General features: G+C 40.2%; 1 protein-coding gene across 2 annotated transcripts in view; it reads left to right on the top strand.

The window, feature by feature from the left end:
- LOC137325470 (calmodulin-regulated spectrin-associated protein 2-like) overlaps positions 1–21,729 on the top strand; it is a 156,765-nt gene that overhangs the window by 102,668 nt on the left and 32,368 nt on the right. For both annotated transcript variants that reach the window (XM_067990616.1, XM_067990615.1), the window contains 5 exons: positions 5,144–5,285; positions 6,745–6,884; positions 17,119–17,212; positions 17,908–18,013; positions 21,172–21,254. In XM_067990616.1, coding sequence (XP_067846717.1) covers positions 5,144–5,285; positions 6,745–6,884; positions 17,119–17,212; positions 17,908–18,013; positions 21,172–21,254 — 565 coding nt within the window. The remainder of the gene's footprint in view (positions 1–5,143; positions 5,286–6,744; positions 6,885–17,118; positions 17,213–17,907; positions 18,014–21,171; positions 21,255–21,729) is intronic.

The raw sequence follows: 21,729 nt of genomic DNA, 5'->3' as shown, positions 1-21,729 counted from the left end.
TTCTAAATCAGGGCAAAGAAATTAATTTGAGCATCTGTGGCTGTTTGTCTCGTTCCCTCGGTATTGACCACATGAGGAGGTAGGGCAGCCTGAGTCTATCGGAATGGACCATTTTGGCACAGACTGGGCTTTAATCTTAAACTGACAAATTAGCTCAACAATTAGGATAACTTGTCTGAGAAACGTGTATGATTTTATAATTCAGTCCGGTACTGTGATATTGTTTTATAGGCTGAGACCTTGTGCTCTAATCCAGGTTCAGAGTGAAAGTGCGAAGCAGTCACTTTATACTGATGGGCAACTCTTCCATTACTCATTGAAGATATGTGTGTGTTGGACTTTGTTTGCATTCACAGACTTGAAAATTAAAAATTCCTATAGTGGCTGCCTGAGTCGGCGGGCAGTGTGGAAATGGTGGGGTGGGATGGAGAAATGGGCAATGGTTGACCAGGAGTAGAAACCCTGGCCAACCAGTAACTACAGATGGAGTTTGTTGGTTAGTATGTGGAGACTCTGTCCAAGAACTGAGGCGTTGAGTCTTGTTTACTCCTGTGCTGATTCCTAGCTGATAGCTTGGAGAAATAAATCTTAGGGACTACATAATATGGCTGCATCATTGCATAGAATGTACAGCACAGAAACAGGCCATTTGGCCCAACAGGTCTATGCTAGTGTTTATGGTCCACATAAGCCTCCTTCCTCCCTACTTCATCTAACCTATCAACATATCCTTCTATTCCTTTCTCCCTCGTGTGTTTATCTAGCTTCCCCTTAAATGCATCTATGCTAGTCGCCTCAAATACTCCTTGCGGTAGCGAGTTCCACATTCTTACCACTCTCTGGGTGAAGAAGTTTCTCCTGAATTCCCTATTGGATTTATTAGTGACTATCATATTTATGGCCCCTAGTTCTGGTCTCCTCTGCAAGTGGAAACATCTTCTCTACGTCTACCCTATCAAACCCTCTCATAATCTTAAAGACCTCTATCAGGTCACCCCTTAGTCTTCTCTTTTCTATGATGTGGAGATGTCGGTGATGGACTGGGGTGGACAAATGTAAGGAATCTTACAACACCAGGTTATAGTCCAACAAATTTATTTTAAAATCACAAGCTTTCGGAGATTATCTCCTTCATCTGACGAAGGAGATAATCTCCGAAAGCTTGTGATTTTAAAATAAATTTGTTGGACTATAACCTGGTGTTGTAAGATTCCTTACATTTCTCTTTTCGAGAGAAGAGAGCCCCAGCCTGCTCATCTTTCCAGTTCTGGTATCATCCTTGTAGATCTTTGTTGTGCCTTCTCCAGTGCCTTTATATCCCTTTTATAATATGGAGACCAGAACTGTTCACAGTACTCCAAGTGTGATCTAAGCACCCTCGCGATGTAACCAAGCCAGGTCAGGGTTGAGTGCCATGCTGAATAAGGTAGAGCAAATGTCGAAGTAAAGTTGATCGGAAATCAATGGCAAACAGATTGGTTTTGTGTTTATTACAACTCATTTTGTTACTATATGAGGCATATCAGAGTTTGAAATGTCTCCAAAATTTAGAAAAGTGAGAAGGTTTTGTGTACAGTGAATACAAGCATATACTGGATGATTGTGTTTGGATGTAACAATTTTTGGTTCTTCTGTTGCAAAAATGAAGATGGAACAATTTTTTTTTGTTTTACTATGTAGTAATACAAGAGTTTTTATACTGTGTAGATGTTTATTTCAATATGTAAAGGAAACATCAAATTTGTCAACTAAAACATGTAGCTCTCCTTCATGGTAGGGTTGCCAATTCTGGTTCGAGGCATTCCTGGTGGTTTGATCATGTGATATTCTTATCACATGACATCTGACTGATGCTTGATCACGTGACATCTGATCACATGACTTCTACAAATGTTATTGCATTTACCGTAGAACGGTTGAGTCCCCTGTCGTTGAGTATTTTTGCTCGTGGTTTCGTGCCAGCAGTTGTTGTGCGACAAGCTCCAAGAACCTTGAGGCCACCCATGAGCAGGGGAAGAGTGGAAACAGAGTCCGGGGAAGAGAGAAAACAGAGAAACCCCCCCCCCTCCATTTCAGAGACCCCCCCCCCCTCCATTTCAGAGACCCCCCCCCCCCTCCATTTCAGAGACCCCCCCCCCCCTCCATTTCAGAGACCCCCCCCCCCTCCATTTCAGAGACCCCCCCCCCCCCCATTTCAGAGACCCCTCCCCCCCCCCCCGAATGCTGAGACTCTCCAGCCCCCTCCCGACTGCGCTCCATGTGGTCACAGCTCTGCAGATGATGTTACCGAGCCGGAGGCTCCTCTGACAGCAGCCAGCGACATCACGGAGTGGGGGGTAGAGGGCACTGTGGCAGGAAATTTAAATCGTTGATCTCCCGGGCTGCTGGAGACAACGCTTGGAAACCCCAATTTCAGGAAACTCCCGATCATTCCAGGAGGGTTGGGAACCCTATTTCATGGTCAAGTTTCTTACCTTTTTAAAAAAAAATGTGGAATAACAAGTTGATATTTTAGAACTTGGAAAGATTCCTCAGAAATCAGTTCTGCTGCTGACAGCAGAATTTGATGGAAAAGAGGGGTGTGTGAGATCAATCTCCACCTCCATCTCCGGGAATTGGGAAGTTTAGGTTTGTTGTCGAACCGTCGCTGAAACAGGATAACCTGAACTAAGGCCAGAGACGTTACGACTGGGATTTTTTTTGCTTCTGCCCTTGCCAGCCTGTTATTTTCTGCTCATTCACTTTAATGGGCGGATAATTGTGGATTGGTGAATGCAGAAGCAAAAAAAATCCCAGTCTCCTTGTCGGTCTAATCTATTGTTGCATCATATGGTACATTTATCAATTAAGCTGTTGATGGACTCTTTTACAAGAGTTTAATGTGCCCAAATTCAAAAATAAATAATCCACAATGGAAACAATGCTTCATCAGAACTAAGTCAGTACAGATACCTTCATATATATTGTATTAACTTTTTTTTTTAAAAAGCCTCCTATACCTTCCTTTTATATTCCCAGTTTTCCCAGGATGTATTTTCATTTCTTACTTAGACATTAATAAGTGGGCTTGTTTCACTAATGCTATCACCTGCTCTATTTTGAGTATTTAGTAGTTGTAGCAATAATTTATACTAAATAATTTGTTATGGAAACTTTTAGAACAAAGGTGGTAAAAGGTGCAGCAGTGACTACAGTAGGTTGCCAGTCAAGCTCGTCATGCTACCTTTGCTGGAAGTGAAGAAAAGGAAGGGATCTTATGCAATATGTAGACTTCCATGAGGATTCCAAATCTTCAGAACCTGTTACTGCAGACTTATTGTTCTTGATACTGAACAATATTCACAATTAGCCTTAAAAAAAAAAGCCATCTCTGTCAATCAAATATGTATTGATTTCAAAGTAATCACCATTTCTTAAGACGGAGGGAGTTTAGTTACAATGATTTGGTCACATCCTATGATTTTTTTCACCCAGAGGGTGGTGGGGGTCTGGAGCTCACTGCCTGAAAGGGTGGTAGAGGCGGAAATCCTCATCACATTTTAAAAAGTACTTGGATATACAAGGCTACGGACCAAGTGCTGGAAAATGGGATTAGGCTGGGTGGCTCATTTTTGGCAAGCGCGGACACGGTGGGCCGAATGGCCTCCTTCTGTGCCGTAAATTTTCTATGGTTCTATGACTGCTACCAGGGAGATTTTTCCATCAAGGCTTTCTTGCTCAGCTTTTAGTTATGAGATCCAGACAATGTCCCCATATAGGATTGGGTTCCTACATATAGCTTTTATCTCAAACCACTTCTATTGAAAACCCAAGAGGTGAGAGAGGTGGCTCACCTCTTCGGTCCACCTGAACCACATCACCACTTAAATGATTATAGATGTATTTACATATAGTGGGATACTTTGCTGGCCAACAATATTGTTGGGAAGACATGTTTAGAAGTACTGTAAATCACTAACTTTTCAACCTGCATGCATCATGAACAATCATTAATTTACAGACCAGGACTACTTCTACCTCACAGACCCAATGGTACCTAGTCTCGGCAAAGCGGTATTATTATGACCTCCAGGAACTGATCTCCCCAGTTTATGTTTATTGTCTGGAGCTGTCCTCCATAGGCCATTGGAGGCCAATGTGGGAATTGCACTGGTTGTTTCAGAGCATCCAGATGCACTGAAGTCGCTCCTTGCATTAAGCGATGCAGTCCAGCGAGAAGTAATCAGATGGCAGCTCTCCAGAGTCATATAAAAGGGAGTCAGTGACACCATCAGAGTTCTGGAGGTCGCACCATTTCTATTTCAGAATGCACTTGTGTCACTCCCCTGAGGCAAAAGAGCTACATGACCCCACTGTCCTCAGTTGATTATCTTTCTCAAAGACATTGTATTTTGAAATGCCCGACTGGATGGGATATTGTTGGGTTAACAAAAGTGATCCATTGTTAAGTTAGAAGCAGTAAAAAGTGGCATTTTTAACTTCTATAAATAGCTTTTTGTTACAGGCTCGCAAGGTGCGTATTGGTGGCTAAATTCTATTTAGCATTTTGGTTTTAAAAAAAGTTTAAGTTTAACGTGTATTTTGTAAAGCTGATATCGTTGAAGTCCTGCGTCCTCCACACACAGTTTCAGCGCTTATTATTTAATCTGCAACGCACCACAGAGAAGAGACAGACAAAGTATTCATGTGGAGCCTGAGGCGCTGATGCGGGTATTTTAATGAATTTTCTATGTTTTTGACTGCTACAACCAGCAGACAGAACAATGGAATGCATAATGTGACATATATTCAAAAAAAAAGTTAAACACCAACGCTTCCTAATGCCTGCCACTCAATGTCCACGGTGCCTTTAAAAAAGTGTAAAAAAGAGTTTAAACTTTGCTGCAGCACTGTAGAATGGAAATGTCTGTGTATTTTGTTAGTGCCACGTGAGAGCATTTCCATATCCAAACAAAATGCCGAAAAAAATGCATTTAAATTGGCCTAGTCTCAGATCACTGAAAGGCATAGTGAGCTATGTGAGCACGGTTTTCAATAAATGTTCTTTGTTATTTTAGAGAATAGAGAATTTTTTAAAGCAGGTCTGCTGTTCCTTTTTATAAATATATTTATTTGTCTAACTGCCTCTGTTATTTGGTGATAGGCCCGCTACAGGAAAGAGCAAATGCTACCCAGACAGCTGCCCTGCATCCCGTCAGTAGAAAATCTGTTGAAGAACACCACAGATGGTTGCACATTAGCAGCATTGATCCATTTTTACTGTCCCGATATTATCCGAATGGAAGGTGAGGCTCTTTTTCAGAAGGATCCCGTGTCAAAGAATGCATCCTGTTTTCCCGTAATGCAGTAACTCAGGATCCAACCTTTTTTTTAAACCCACTCTCCTCAGTGGTTTTGAACATGTGATGATTGTGTCATGACATTATGATGTAATGTGTATTAAATAAATGAGTTTTATTGCTCTGGAATATTTTAGAAATCTTTCCTTCAGATTCCTGCAGAGTACTGGAAAACCTTGTATTCAGTGTTGGCTGGACAACCAAAATATTAAATCAGTGAATATCTAATGGTAGATGTCACATGTACCACCATATACCCTCTAAAGATCATGGCTGATCTTCTACCTCAACTCCACTTTCCCTATGAATTTTTTAAAAAATATCCATATTGTGAATTAATGGAGAAGGTATGTTATTTATAGCAAAATTGGAGAGGATGTTGTGCATTTTAAGTAAGTTATGATCAACTAATCTAAAGTGAGTGTACAATTTTTAGCAGAATAAATTAATCCATATTTTGACATCTGTAGATTACTCTTGCATGTAGGTATGATTGTGCACAATGAAGGAAAATTCTTTTGAGGAGAAAATATAAGTTTATGGTAAAGAGCAGATTCTAGAAAAGCTAATTGAATGAGATGAGGTAAATTCATCTACAATACTTTCAGTTGCACTACCAGTAATCTTTGAAGACTAATGTTTGACACAGATTTTTTGTGAAATGTAATCAATACAGAATACTTTACACTTGGTAACGCTGCCCTTGCTAGCTCACTGAAAAATTACAATGACAACTGAGGGGAAGCTTTTTTCTATACCATATTAAATTGTATCATTTCAGTTGGGATGCCTGACATTAAACAGCATCACTGAGAAAAGCAGTTGTAGCTACAAGACTCCCGAACTGGCAAAACCCCGTGATTTGCCAGTTCCATAGGGGCCACGCTCCTATCCCATGTGCCAACCTGAATTCCATTCTTAAAATGCAGATTGAGAGCTTTGTTTTGTACTGTATGCGGAACCACCTCCGTGCTTGAGGCAGTGTAATATCATTTAAAGCACTGTGTTGTGTGTCTATAGTGAATGACTGCAAAGGGTTTGTGTTACCGTGGATAGCTGATGAAAGCACAAGGCAACAGGTAATTGTTTTGGTTCCTTTGAGTTTTCCTCATGCAGACCAAAGCTTGTACACCTGAAACTTCTTGGGAGTTCTGCTGTAACTGTTATAATCACAATGCTTTAAAAATCAACATGCTGGTAACAACAAATATAACTTAAGCAAAATAACTATAAACATGGAATCTCGGGGTGCTGCAGCCACTTTAATTCAGACTGACAGTTGCACAAAATCAGAGCCAGACTATTAAGGATCATTTTTATTAGTTTGCCATTGGAGGCATTATTGCAAATGGAGACTGGAGGAGAGGCTCACTGACACTTAAATTGTAAATGTTTGTTTCTTCAGATATATGCTTGAAGGAGACTATGTCATTGGCTGATGGCCTATATAATCTGCAGTTGATTCAGGATTTTTGTGAAGGGTATTTGAACCAGTGCTGCCATTTTCTACTAGAAGATATGCTTTACGCTTCTTCATCAATCAAGGTAAAACTGATATGAACCTCGTACATCTAATTTGCTTTACCTATGAGTTTTGAACTCTGATTTTTCCATTGCTCTAATAATTGAATTGTTGGCTATAGTACATTAATGGAAAAGTCTAGTTTAGGTCAAGAAAAATTAGTTGCATACTGTGCTGATAACAGCCTTGTTTACATAGTGCTGTCAAATGCATGAGAAAACATAATTTAGGTTTCCATATAACCCAGCTGACTTTGTCAAGTCAGTAGATGAGGTGGAAAATCTGAAGGATTCAGGTTTGCCACTTGAGGTGCATGGATCTTGACAATTATAGCACTCATATTTTGCATTGTAAATGTGTGTACCTCCTTACTGGCTGCTTCACTGCATTGTAACGTCAGCAGCTTTACCAACTATGTATTCAGACTATGGCATTGTGTATTGGGGCGAGCTCCAAATTCATCTGAATTGGCCCAATTTAGATCTGTTGAGACCTGCCCAAGTATGGATTAATTTGGACCTCAGATGACACACCCTATTGTGCCATTTCCAGCCTTTAAACGGAGAAATCGCAGCCTGAGAACTTGATACAGTGCTGTGAAACAATGAAGAATTTTGTATTTAATGTCTGGATTTAGAGCTCTGTGCAATCTTGTTTCAAGTTTGGATTCACTTGCTCATCTCCTGTGGGAGCAAAATGTTTTTGTAACCAAATTTCCAATTCTTGCACTGCTTTCAGTATATTTATTTGGTCCAAATGATGGCGTTTCTGAAATAGCTAAAGACCCTTTTGGTCTCTTCTAGAGCATAGATGAGCTGGTAATTAAGAAACCTCTGAAGGACCTACAGGAACTTGTGCATCTACAGTCATATGTGTTGTTTAGTTAATTTATACAATATAATGAAATACATACTAATTGATCTCTCCTATGGTATCGCACACAGGAAGTCAAGACCAAGTCTGGTCTTCAAGTGGAGTGGGGTTAGAGGGCAGGGATAATTGGACCAGGAAACGTAGACGTTATTCAGTTCCCATTTTAAAGTAATTTATTATGTTCTTATTTCCGTGGAACCATACCTCAGCAAGGTGTCAACAGCTTATGGGGATATGGGAAAAAAAGAAATACAAATATAATTTTATAATAAAAGAATTAATTTGGAATGTTTTTAAAAAGAAAAGTTACCATTAATTTTAGTTACCCTTTCTGTACCTATCATTTTTCAGTTAAGGATACAAAGTTTACCTATTGGTGGTTCAAACTTAATTACAAGATTTAGTATTTATCATGTTTTATTGTCAATCCGGTCACACAAATAATACAGATGTCTATCATTCTCCCCATTACTAATGAGAAAGTGAGCTTGTTATGCGATGGATTATAAATAATTAAATGTTCTTTTAAAAATGGTGCTTATTTTGATCATACTATCGTGTAGGGTCGTATGGTCAAGGTTGTTGAGTGGAAGAAAGATCCAACTGTTATAGTGCATGAATCTCTGAAGGTGTCACAAGGCTATTGCAAAAGCAAACAGTGTTTGGATGTATTGCCAGGATGATTAAATACAAACAAAAAAACTCTATACTGTCTTAGTACAGGGCTTTGATTAGGTGCCATTTAGAAAACTGTCCAGTTTTGGTCCTCTCATATGGTAGGTGATAGAGGTCATGGGAAAGATCCAGAGAAGGGCCACTAGCTAGATACCTAGTTAAAAAGGCCGTTAGTTACCATAACAAGCTTGGAGACCTAGAGCTTTTTTACTCTAGAAAACTTCAAGGAGATTTGATGGAGGTTCGTCAAATAACGAAAGGATTAGATTTGGTCATGTAGATAGGCTTTTTGAGTTTGCTAGGTTAAGGAGGACCAGGGGATATGAATATAAGTTATGTCAGTAAAGAACTAGGTTAGATGTCAAGCGGTTACTATTAGAGATCCATCAACCTATGAAACAGGTTGTCGGTTTGTGCAGTGAGTGTGGATTTGCTACAAACATTCAAAAGGGAACTGGACCGGTTCCTGAGTGTGGCCAACATAACAACGTAAAGAAGGTAGGTGGGTATTCGGTGACATGTCTCCCAGTCATCGTGGTCTTCTGAAACCGATTTGATCTCCTTTGGAGGTCTTAGAGGAATTTCTTGATTTTTTTTTTGTATTTTCCTAAATTGACCCAAGGTTTTTTCTCTTTTTTGCCTCTCAGGAGATTGTATGGTTGGTTGGGGTGTGAAGGGAAGATGGGGTCAGGGTGTGCATAACTTGCACCAGTTAGTTTTGTCCTGTCCTTCGTTTTTGGAAAATTTTACTAATCAACTTCCAGCAAATGTTTCTCCCCATTATGTACTACAGTAACAAAATGTGCTTTAAGAAAGCCTGTGCCGCAATATTATGGTCTGCTGTTATAGTGCTTGGGTTTGCCACTGGGTGGTGCTACATAAAAATTAAGTTCTACAACCTGCTACTGAGAATTGTCTGCAATTTAACAAAAGGGATAAGAAAAGTTAAAAAGAACAAAGAATGAGCTCTAATTAAAATTTTAAAAATAAATAGTGGGGAGAAAGAAGAAAAGGAAGTAAACTTAAAAAGTACATTGTGGTAAAGGAAAGAAATAAGCAAACATTTTAAAATGTCAGTGATTCAGATAGGCAGAAGCAAATGGATGCTGGCATTGTCTGTTAAGTAAGAATCATTAACCTTGAAATGCCTTCTCCAAATTGAGAATTAAATTATAGTTCAACAAACTCATAACACAAACAGCTAGAATAGTGTAATGGCTTGTGAGGAAAGCCATTAAACTATTGTTATTTTAATGTCTGAGAGGCTACTGAAACGGGCACGCCCTCCTTCTTTCCATATTCAGGTGATAGAAGTAAAATTATCCCAGCGTGGCCTCAGTTAGCCTCACCAGCTTCTTTCCTTTCATCGTTTGGTTTGGTCAAAGGATTGAAGCGGTTTCTCAGTTACAGCACATACCTGTCCTGTGAATGTACAAAAGTGGACAGTGGAAATTGGCATTTGACGGCTAGCAAACATTTATAAATGTGAGGGAATGAGAAACCATGGTACAGATGCTTTTTGTTAACTGAGATGGAGATTTTTTTAAATGTCGGGTGCCCTATTGCATCTTACTAAGGTAAGAGTCGATAAACATTTCAGGCAGAGGAAGTTACAGGTCTACGGCAAGAGCAGGGCAGTGGGATGAGTTTTGGATTCTAGCAAAGAATCAGCACAGACGTGATGGGCCAAAATGGCCTCCTGTGGTTCCATGGAAGGGCTGGTGGTATTTCATTTGTATGACAACTGTAGAAATGTGGTTCCATTGTTTGCAAACAATTAGAACGCAATGAGGAACTTTTTCTGTTAGTATATAAAAGGGTTATTTTGTAATACTGGTCTTTTCAAAAGTTGCAAATTAGAATTTCTTTGATATGTTATTTTACTTCTGAGAAAGATAAATGCTGCAATGACTGTCTGTATAGTAAATATGTGTCACAAGATGGGTATGGAAGAGGAAGGCCTTCGCCCCATTTCAGCTCATCCTTCAGAATCTACAGTCCCTTACCCCACCCCCACCCCCACCACCGGAACATAGCATTGCATCCCACTGATTTTCCCTCCACTACCCTACCTGGAAGTCCATTCTATGCATTGATGTTGTTCCACTGTTATGATTTAGGTTACTGTTCAAATTTACCTTTTCTAAACTGCTTATTTTGCATGCCTCCCACATTTTGAACAACCACAATGTTGTTGCTTCTTTCCTTGATTGGTAAATTATTTCAGACATTTATTACTCTTTGAGTAAAGAAGTTTTAAGCCATTTTATTTAAACCAGTGCCCAGATTGCAGGTTGTGCAGTAATTTGGGTTTATAGTATGTCCTGGATCTCTCGTGGTTGCAGTCCTTGGCTAAAGCACAGTCATGCAGTTTCGTAGAGCACCACATTCCTACCCACTTTATGTCAGGATGCCATAGGTGCTGTCTACTTTCAAACTGTGAGGGAAGGATTGTTCCAGTCACGAATACCAACATCATAGATGCATTCATGAAGATTTCTTTTGGTCAATATCTTGCTATTTCTGGGATCTATTTAAGTGAGTGTAATTCCCTTCCCCCCCAACCCCTCCCCAAGTTTAAGTTCTTCACTGCCCCTGCGCCTCCTCAATTCTTTTCTGTAGGTCTATTCCCATCCTATCTACTCCACTATCTAACTTGTGACTAAAGCTACTTGCCATTCACAACTTTATCCTTAATCAATCTCCTGACCAGAGCTTGGGTCTCTGTCAGTGACTCCTTTCCCTCACTGAGGCTTCCCCACCTGGCTACATGTTCCACCACATAACCTAACCCAACCATGGCAACTGTGTGGCTCTCCTGACTAAGTCCCATTTCAGCCTGCACCCTTTCTTCTCTGGTACCTTCTATGAGAACTTCACCCTTTCCCACCTCATCGCTTTCTGGTCTCCCAAGTGCTCTGGCAACACCCTTGTCAAGATCTGCACCCCTACTCTCCTTTCCTAGCCTCTCCAGTGAGCAACCTTTCATCCTTGGTAACTTCAACCTTCATCTAAATTCCCCTAGCGCACGCTCCTCTGATTTGTTAGCACTACTGTCCATATTCACCACCACCCTGTGGATCAACACCCCCACCAGTTTGATCTTGCCATACATGAAGCCTTGCCACCTCTGAGATTTCTTTCACTTAAAAGTTATCTATGATCATTTTTCTCAACACTGATATCTCCTTATCTGCCTCCAACCCCTCTAGCAGCAACTTTTACCCCTGGAAGAAACTACCCCAGCTCCTTCTCCAACACCCTCACAAACTCCTCCTCATCTACCAGAAAATCAATGGTACTCACATTCTCCCATCCTAGCAGTTTTGCCTGACAATTTCCACCCCTGCACTCTTAGATCTTGAGGGTCACAGCTTGAATGTACCTGGCACACTACTGGTTATTCACTGCCAGATCTGGCTTGACCACTTTAAGTAATACTGATCTCCGTTCCACAGCCAAAATTCATCATCTATTCCAGAACTATACTGAAAGGTAAGCACAATCCCAAACTCCTCTTCACGATGACAAACCAGTTCCGCCTCATCTCTCCCTCTACCTCCAACATAAATTGTGAGGGCTCATGGATTTTTTTTCCATGAATTTTATTGTGACTTGACCTCCTCCCAACCATATCTGATTGTAGCTCCTACTCGATTTCCACTCCCCCCCCCCACCCAAAAAAAAATTCCGGCTCATCTGCTTCATAAGTCCCATTTCCTATCACCGTTACTCTCTCCCAAATTAATTCCTTATTTCACAATTACCTTGCTTAGCCCAGTGCTTGCTGACATTGTTGATGCTCCTTTCCTCAAGTACTATCTTCCCCCAGTCCCCCAACAATTGCAGAGAGACAAATGTTCATCTGCACAAACACGCTTTGTGTTTTTATCCTCCTATTAGATTATTTTGTAATATTTTTCTGCTTCATAAAAGAAAATACCCTTTTAAAACATGATTTTCAATGTTTCATGCTGATCTGCACGAGAAAGTGTAATTTGTATCATGTGTATGTATATGTGTAGCCACAATGGTGTTATAAAGTGTGCCTAAAGGAACATGACTACATTTCACAGTTAACATAAATATATCTATTACATATTAAAAATGGCGAGTGGTCTCAGGATTCCAAATGTATTTTACCAGTAGGTGGTGGTGTAAGTCAAGACCAAGAGCAGTATTGGGGTCAAGCAGGATTAGAGGATTGGAAGGGAGGGTAATCAGACTGCACTCCCTGTGTGCAGCGCCATGGGAGATTGATTAATATAATATATAAAGATATCTGCACTGTGTATATAATGAAGCACATAGAACCATGGCCACAGTGGTGTAATCTTACCAGTCAATCTTAGAGATTAACTTTGCACAATAAATCTTTTCTGTTCATTCTGTGTTGTTGGTTTCTGGTTCATTGTTGATGGTGCAACAAGCTAAACCTCATTTATGGTTATTCAGAAACAGAACCTTGTGGTTGCCATGGTTCTGTTTCAGAGAGCAAAAGTTATGTTGGGTGATGTGCTGAAACCTTGTGCCTGCCATCTGCTGCTGAACAGATTGTTGTTCGATCAGTCTTGAAAAATCATTGAGGAACAGCACTGGTTGGCCCCGTGTCAGATCCAACTAACAGTAAAATGCCAGTATTTCACATCTGTTCCAATCAACTAGTATGCTGTAAATATTCATATTTAGCCAGATAGATAGATAGTATTATGACTGAAACATGGATATTAAAATTGATTTGAGAATATCTTGTTGCGGTTTTCTTTTGTTTTGAATCCCTGGGCCACTTGGTGTGGAGATTTCACAGCTGTCATGAATGTAACACTGTATTAATGAACTCTAGAGGGGCACTTTGTATGTCACTAATCTTGCTTGCCCAGATGATCACTACCTATAATCACTTGGTATTTAAACTTGAGTTATGCAGAGTAGTAAAAGGCAAATGTAATTAAGCTTAGCTATGAAGTGACTTAGAAAAAGAGACTTCTTACAGTCAGAGCTGTAATTGGTTTCATTTTATTATTCCTGATCTTATTCAGCACACAAAAGGATCCAGATTAACAACAACTGCTGTTGCAGGAGTACTAATGCATCTTCGATTAGTTTTGTGCCCTTGGCTGCCAAAATGATTCTGCATAATATGAAACTGATTGCTCAATTTTGAATTACACGCACATCAAATTAGCCCTTTGATATTTGCTGGGTTCGTCTAATTTGTGAGCTGTGAATGATTTCCCAAACCTGTATCTGTTATCAGTCAGTGCAAATGTATGAAATCCATACTGTGGATGTACCACACAAGCACTATCCAAGGCATAAGCTTCAGCGTGTTACCAAATACAAGTTCAAAAACATACCTAGGCAGTTTCATTTGAACTAATTCGTAAAGTGAAAATTGCATCTTTCTTGTAATTTAGCAAACAAATTAATTGCCCCGTTATTCTTTTGGAAACAAAAAGAACAGATGACTGCACAAATGAGAGGCCTCAGTTCTTCTCTGTGCCTCGTGCCGTGGATGCAAATGGTATTTGAACCTATACTGGAATGTCTTCTCTTTCCCCTTTCCAATATTAGGAAGCAAAAGGAAACGAGTACCTATACTTGTGCATGAATGCATTATGCTAAATCAGAGGTGGGAGATACTGGAAGCAGTGGGAATCTAGTGCCTATACTTACGAATGGGTTGAGTACAGATCAGAGGAGGTGAATACTGTAAGCAAAGGAAGATAGAGGTGTAGAGAGAGAACAGAGAGGTGGGATTAGATTTTGATTGCTCTAGCAAAGAGCTGGCACTGACATGATGGGCCAAATGCCCTCCTTCTATGGTGTAAACTTCTATTGTTCTATGGCAATAATTGGCAGTCTCCCTCAGAGGCCACTGGATGGTTGGTGTGAGAAATGGAGAAAATGTTGCAGGAGGTAAATCTCCTCAGGTTGAGACTGAGGCAGAGTAGAGGGAGCTATATACTGTGCATCTGGCTGTGCTATATCTGACTGGGAATGCTTAATGCCAATTGGAAGATATTCATTCCCCAGCACTAACATTTCTCACCTTAATGAGCATTCTGCACTGTGCAGCGAGTACATATGTGTTTTGGCCTCGGATTATAATTTTCCACATACTGACTGGATATATATATGTAAACGAAATTGATGCATGGTGAACCCATGCTGAATCTTAGCAGAAACAAATATAGGGACATATTTTCATTAAAAAAAAAGGGCCCAAATTTTGGGACAAATGGGCCCTTATGTGTCTCACTACAGGAGGTTAGCCAATGACTTTAATGAAAATAAATTTAGAAGACCCATACTTGCTGGCAAGGTCCTCCATTCCTGTACAAGCATCACATAAATGGTAACTGCTGCCAAAAAAAGAATTTGGAAGTAATTTAATTTATCTTATTACGAATAAGATATGCACACAGGTGATCTATTTGTGCTTATCTAATTACTAAAAGAAGAAATGTGCCCAAATAATTTAATCATAACCAAAGATATGGCATTTTCTACGTCCGTTATACATTGATTCTTCAGTCTTCTCCAACTACCATCCTATCTCCAACTTTCCTTTACCCACTAAGGCCCTCAAATAATTTGTCACCGGTCAACTCCATGCTAGTCTCCCATTCCTCCCTATTCAAATCCCTTAAGTCTGGTTGCTACCCTGCCCACTAGGACTGCCCTGAAAAAGGTACGAACAACCTTTGTGACTGTGGTGAACTATCCCTCCTTGACCTCTCCGGTGTGTTTGTCCCCATCCTCCTCCCTTGTCTATCCTCCATGGTCCATCTCTATAGCACTAAATATATACCATTGTCACATTGAGTTTGACTACTCCACTACTTTTCTTTTTGGACTCTCACATTCCACTCTAGATAATCTAACTCTTCCAGAACTCTGTTGTCCACAACATTTGCTGCAGCAAACCTCATATGACCGCTGACCTCGCTAACCTCCATTGGCTTCCTCCACCCAACAATTCTTGTCTTCATCTACAAGTCCCTCCAAAGCCTTGCCCCTCCCATCTCTGCATTCATCTCCAGTCCTAACCACCAGCATGTACCCTCCACTCTTCAAATTCTGCTTCCTTTGGATCAGCATCTCGCTCCAATCCACCGTCAGCAGCAGACTCTTGACCCCACACGCTGGAGCCCTTTACCTGAACCCTTCTATTTAGCTACCTCTGTTGCCTCCTTTAAAACCCTCCTGAGATGTACCTCTTTGACCAGGGGGGGGTGATTTTAAACCCCAAGAACGGGTGGGTTGGGTTCAGGTGGGAGTTGAAAATAGTTGTTTTTAGGGTCGCGACCGCAACCCGACTTTATTTCCGGGTTTAATGTCGGCGTGTAAAAGTACAGGCTTCCCACTGGGATTGCAAAGTCCGAAAATTTTACGGTTGCAACCCAAAAAAAAACTATTTTCAACCCCCACTCGCCCCCAACCCACCCGTTCTTGGGGTTTAAAATCGCCCCCCCATGTGTTAGGTCACATCTAATTCTTCTCCCATTACTGGTCTCACTGTTGTGGGGCTCTTTGGGTTGCTTTATTACTTTAAAGACATAATATATAAAAAGTTGTTGCCATCCATTCCAATAGAACAAAGTACCAATTCTTATACAAGGTTGATTTAAAGACTTCAACTCATCAAATGATAAAACTCACAATTTCAATACTCCAATCAGAAGCTGTTGTTTTCAACTTGGAGGAGTTTGTTTTATGGAAACTGGCTTAAAACATGAGGATATTTTAGGGTGTATTATTTTTTTAAATTATAACTGCTGTATATACTGGAGTTATAAATAGAATTTTTCCACTGTGGCAGTTTAAAGTCGGGAGCTTTTCTTGTACACAAGTGATGGTATTGCAGTTCCCTCTGGGCAATACTCATCTGTTCCTGGTGTATTTCCACTGTTCTGAACTCACATTGTTCCTCCTGGCCTCCCACCTTCCTTCTCTTGGGATCCATATACACAGCAGTGACAGAATGTGGAAAAGTTAGCAAACATTCAAAGTTAAATTTCTTGCTCTCTGGAGAAAGGTAGTCATGTTGATTTCTTCTGATCTGGAGCTGAAAATGTACTAGCACCTCTCAATCTGCAAATTTCTTTTGCGCACAGCAATTAACCTCTAATTGACTCAGGATCTCCTATTTATATAATTTGGACTTTATAGGGGCACCTCAGCAACAGCATAATACATTGTGCATTACATAGTACCACCCTGCTTTTGGTATAAAACAGCATCTTATCTGATTCATTGTGGAGATACACCAATAGAGATTCATGAGTTCCCTCATAATTGGTAAAGTCTGAGCCACTTAGCAGAACAATTGCATGATCCCCAGCTGCATTTACTGAAGTTGGAGAGATTTATACTGGTTTAATGGCTCCTTACCAGTTTGAGAAGTATTAAAGCATAATATTATTGCAAGTGCTTTGTGATTGGCTGATATTTCTCATTCTGCCACTAAAAGCTTTTTCTTCATGTTTCAAAATTATGAGTGCTTCTGTTTTTGATCGGTGTCTATGATAAGTAGAAACTAAACCAGGCTGCTTGCATCTTTCATAAAAACATGAATTGTGAGCCTCTGATGTGTTAGAACTAATAGTTGCACATTTCATTGCAAAATGTGCAGATGTTTTTTTATCATTGTCTTTATTTCTGGCAAAGGTGTCCAACTGATTTTTAAATCTGCTTTCTTTGAAGAATAACTACCTGGTATTTATGGCAGAGCTGTTCTGGTGGTTTGAGGTGGTGAAACCCCCTTTTGTACAGCCCAGAATGGTTCCTCAGGTGGAAGGTAAGTGCTTGAAACTTAAATCCTATGTAGTGTTGTGATGGTTATTAAGTGTTCATTGTGTTGAAGATCTTTGGAGATTTCATGTAATGCAGATTCACTGGTAGGGTATTTTTCTTCCCAACTACAAGGTCACCAGTTGAATCCCAGCCTCACCTCCATATTCAAACTCAAGTTTACCTCTTTCTAGCCTGTCAGAGTAGAAAACTCCACTGCCAAGACTGTCACACCTTCTCTGCTAAAGCAGGGTGATGGGAGCTAACAGTTGAGGAATCCGAAGGGGAAAGTGGGGCAAGAGTTTTACACAACAAAAAAAAAACGTGTGGAATGAGGAGTGCCAAATTAAATATTTCTGGGTGTGTCAAGTTTGATGGCAGGACAGATACAAAGGAGAAGTTTAAGGTTATACCAGGCACTATACAAAGGGTTAAAACACATTTTCACAGATGCTGTGATCATTATCGCATACTGCAATTTTGAAGTATATTTTAAATGTAATGTAACTGTATAGTTTCTTTTAAAAATGCTTTCAAAATTTTGCTCAATGTGCACTTGGTAATTAGATACTGATTAGTAATATCAGGCAAAAAAAAACCTAATTTCATTTCCTTCACATTGCAAGTGCCTAGAATGCCCTCTTGGTATTAAGTAACAGTTTTGTATTTCTGTAAATATTAAATGTCTAACTTAATCCACAGCTGAACCACTCCACCCAATAAGGAACATACCTGCTGCTTTCCCAATTTCAAATGCCACCAGAAAAAGTTTCATGGATACTTCTCCCAATCTGGAGTTTGGCTGCAGGTAGAATTTTGCTGAATTATATTTTGGAACACATATATTTCAAGCAAAGTAAATGAAGTGAAAGATTTGGAGTATGCAGTTCTTGTCACCATCAGCCTGAATTGGTTTATCAAAACTGTCAGTCAGATGATGTGTCCACAGTAATACCAAAGTGTGTATATTGGTATGTGAGGGAATTGAATTTCCCAGAGAAGCTGTAGTGCACTCTAACCATTTTGTATAAAAACAACAGGCTGCACATTTTAGAATGATTTTTAAATTAGATTCTGCCTTGTTTTCCATATGTGGTTTCATTTAAATAGCTTGGTTTTAAGAAGATAAGGAATTTTAGGAACAAGTAAAGGCCATTAGGCTGAACAAGCTCACATGCCCAATCTCTCATCATGTACATCCTAATTCTTGCACTGTCCATTCCACTGCCTTTCATTGATAATTTATTCGAAAACTCTTATGTTTTTACATAAAGGGTAATAAGTTTCACATAGATTCTTTTCTTGCTCCTTATTTCGAAGTTGTGTCCCCTGATATTGTAAGAGCCTAAAATCAAGCAGTACTTTTCGAGCCACCAATTTACTACAGTGCCATTTTGTAATGTTTGTATTTGTGATTGAGATGTCAGTAGAAACTGTAATATTGTGACTGTATTGTAGAGAGCATACGGAAACTGATGGACAGGAAAAGACCTACTGATCCATCCAGCCTGTCCCACACAAATGTGATGTCTTGTGCATCACAGTACATAGACTCCACACCCCAAACGGAAGCCATGTAATCTCCGGGGAAAGACGAAAAACCAGATTTAAAAACCCAGGGGGGAATAATCTAGAAAATTCCTCTCCAACCCCATTAAGCAATTAGCACTAGTCCAAGAGACCACTCTGGCCCTGCTACAGTATCTATCTCTTGTATTAGATGATTTGGAGGAGGGGACCGAGTGTAACATATCAAAATTTGCAGATGATATAAAGATGGGAGGGAAAGTAGAGAGTGAGGAAGACATAAAAAACCTGCAGGGGGATATAGACAGGCTGGGTGAGTGGGCGGAGATTTGGCAGATGCAATACAATATTGGAAAATGTGAGGTTATGCATTTTGGCAGGAAAAAACAGAGAGCAAGTTATTATCTTGATGGCAAGAGACTGGAAAGTACTGCAGTACAAAGGGATCTGGGGGTCCTAGTGCAAGAAAATCAAAAAGTTAGTATGCAGGTGCAGCAGGTGATCAAGAAGGCCAATGGAATGTTGGCGTTTATTGCTAGAATATAAAAACAGGGAGGTATTGCTGCAGTTATATAAGGTATTGGTGAGACCGCACCTGGAATACTGCATACAGTTTTGGTCTCCATACTTAAGAAAAGACATACTTGCTCTCGAGGCAGTACAAAGAAGGTTATCTCGGTTAATCCCGGGGATGAGGGGGTGGACATATGAGGAGAGGTTGAGTAGATTGGGACTCTACTCATTGGAGTTCAGAAGAATGAGAGGCAATCTTATTGAAACATATAAGATTGTGAAGGGGCTTGATCGGGTGGATGCGGTGAGGATGTTCCCAAGGATGGGTGAAACTAGAACTAGGGGGCATAATCTTAGAATAAGGGGCTGCTCCTTCAAAACTGAGATGAGGAGAAACTTCTTCACTCAGAGGGTGGTAGGTCTGTGGAATTTGCTGCCCCAGGAAGCTGTGGAAGCTGCATCATTGAATAAATTCAAAGCAGAAATAGACAGTTTCCTAGAAGTAAAGGGAATTAGGGGTTACGGGGAGCGGGCAGGAAATTGGACATGAATTTAGATTTGAGGTTAGGATCAGATCAGCCATGATCTTATTAAATGGCGGAGCAGGCTCGAAGGGCCGATTGGCCTACTCCTGCTCCTATTTCTTATGTTCTTATCTCCGCTCCAAACTATATACTTCCTAGCCAACGGCTACCAGCCTCTCCACGGTCAAATCTGCATAAAGACTCGCTAAAAGTTAACTTTTTTTCTGTGGTATCTGTATTTTGTCTCCCTAGCCAGGAAAGAGTTTGTTCTTCTTCCACCTTCCCCTGTTAGCCTACATGCAATCTACATCTGTTTAAGTTACCCCCACATTTACTTAACCCATCATGATCCTCCCTCGATTTTTTTTTGTTAGGAAGTCTTTCAATAAATAACAAAATGTGCAACTATGAATTTTGACGGTTCAAGATAGTACATATTGGATCAGCAATTTGATGACAGAGTGGTGGGATGAAGATTCAAACGCAGTGTGGTATGGGATTCTGAGCAGAGATCAAACGCCTCCCTTATGGGTTTGCCGGGGGAAGGGGAGGACATCAGATGGCGAGTTTGCCGGGGGGAGGGGAGGACATCAGATGGCGAGTTTGCCGGGGGGAGGGGAGGACATCAGATGGCGAGTTTGCCGGGGGGAGGGGAGGACATCAGATGGCGAGTTTGCCAGAGTGAGGGGAGGACATCAGATGGCGAGTTTGCCGGGGGGAGGGGAGGACAGGACATCAGATGGCGAGTTGACACCAGCTTTGCACACCTCCTAACTATTTTCTTAAGGGTGGTGTGTCTTCTAAGTTTAATAAGCTCCTCAAAAATGCATGAATAGTTGCTGATAAATCCTCCTTTTGTGGTAACCACAACATCATCAGTGCAGGAGAAAACCACTAGATTACAGAAGCAGGCCTGAATCTAATCTATCTGGGATGATTAGAATGCATTTATCGCATTTTTTAAAAAAAGTTTGTTGCATTACAGTGTGGCCTTTAAAGTGTTATAGAATGTGCTTAAAATATTTGTAGGCAGTAGTATTGAAAACCTTTGATTTGCATGCAGCATTAACAGATTCCTGCTCTTTTTTTATGATCATTCACAGCATTGGGTTAATGGCAGCGCTGATAAGTGTGGCAGAGTGCCTTTAACATTGTTCATTGTTACCAGTAAATTAGTGTGTCAGTGACTTTCAAAAGTGATTTTAATATTTACAGTCATTTGGATCTTGCAATACTTGCAAACTGCAGAGAAAGATTTCCTGTTATTTGCATACATGATTCTGTTACAAATATAAAGAATGTGTTTGATTTTGCTGCAAGGAGCGAACGGGACATCTTCCCTCTATTTGTACAATTCAAGGTTAATTGGTCTCATTCAATAAATCTTGCTCATTTTTTCCAGCAAAGTGAGTCCAACATTTTCACCATCACAGCCACTTCTTCCCCTGCGTCACACGCAGCACCGTCCCCATTCATCCGGTTCAGGTACAAAAATACGTTACATATTTCTGTGTTGTATACATTGTGCAGAGGTTGAATTTAATTCCATTCTTGGGTACCAAATCCTTTCCGCTAAACTCCAGGTCCTGCACTTCCATATATGTAATGCTGCTAGATCCCTGATAGTAGAAATCAAGTTGATGAGCAAAGTTTGGCTTTTAAATAAAATTCTTGGGGCGTTGCAAAGCTGTCAGCAAATCTTCAGTCTTTGCTTTTGCATTTTCCAATGTTCTTCCATTTAATGATGGAGTGATATAATATTGAAGTACAAGTAAAATGTTTTTCTACGACCTAGAGATCAAGCTAGAAAAAGCGTTTGGAAAATATTGTGGCATTTTGCTATTTACTTAGTATTAAATATGAACCTGTTGTGAATCAAATAACTTCCTAAAGTGAAGCCAATATATTTTTAATCTGTATTGTAAAGTGAGGTTATTACATCTATCTGTTATTAAAGGTT

Source organism: Heptranchias perlo, chromosome 9 (genome assembly GCF_035084215.1).
Source record: "Heptranchias perlo isolate sHepPer1 chromosome 9, sHepPer1.hap1, whole genome shotgun sequence".
Classification (NCBI taxonomy): Eukaryota; Metazoa; Chordata; class Chondrichthyes; order Hexanchiformes; family Hexanchidae; genus Heptranchias; species Heptranchias perlo.
The sequence above is the reverse complement of the archived record's forward strand: the minus strand, read 5'-3'. Positions and strand labels throughout refer to the sequence as shown.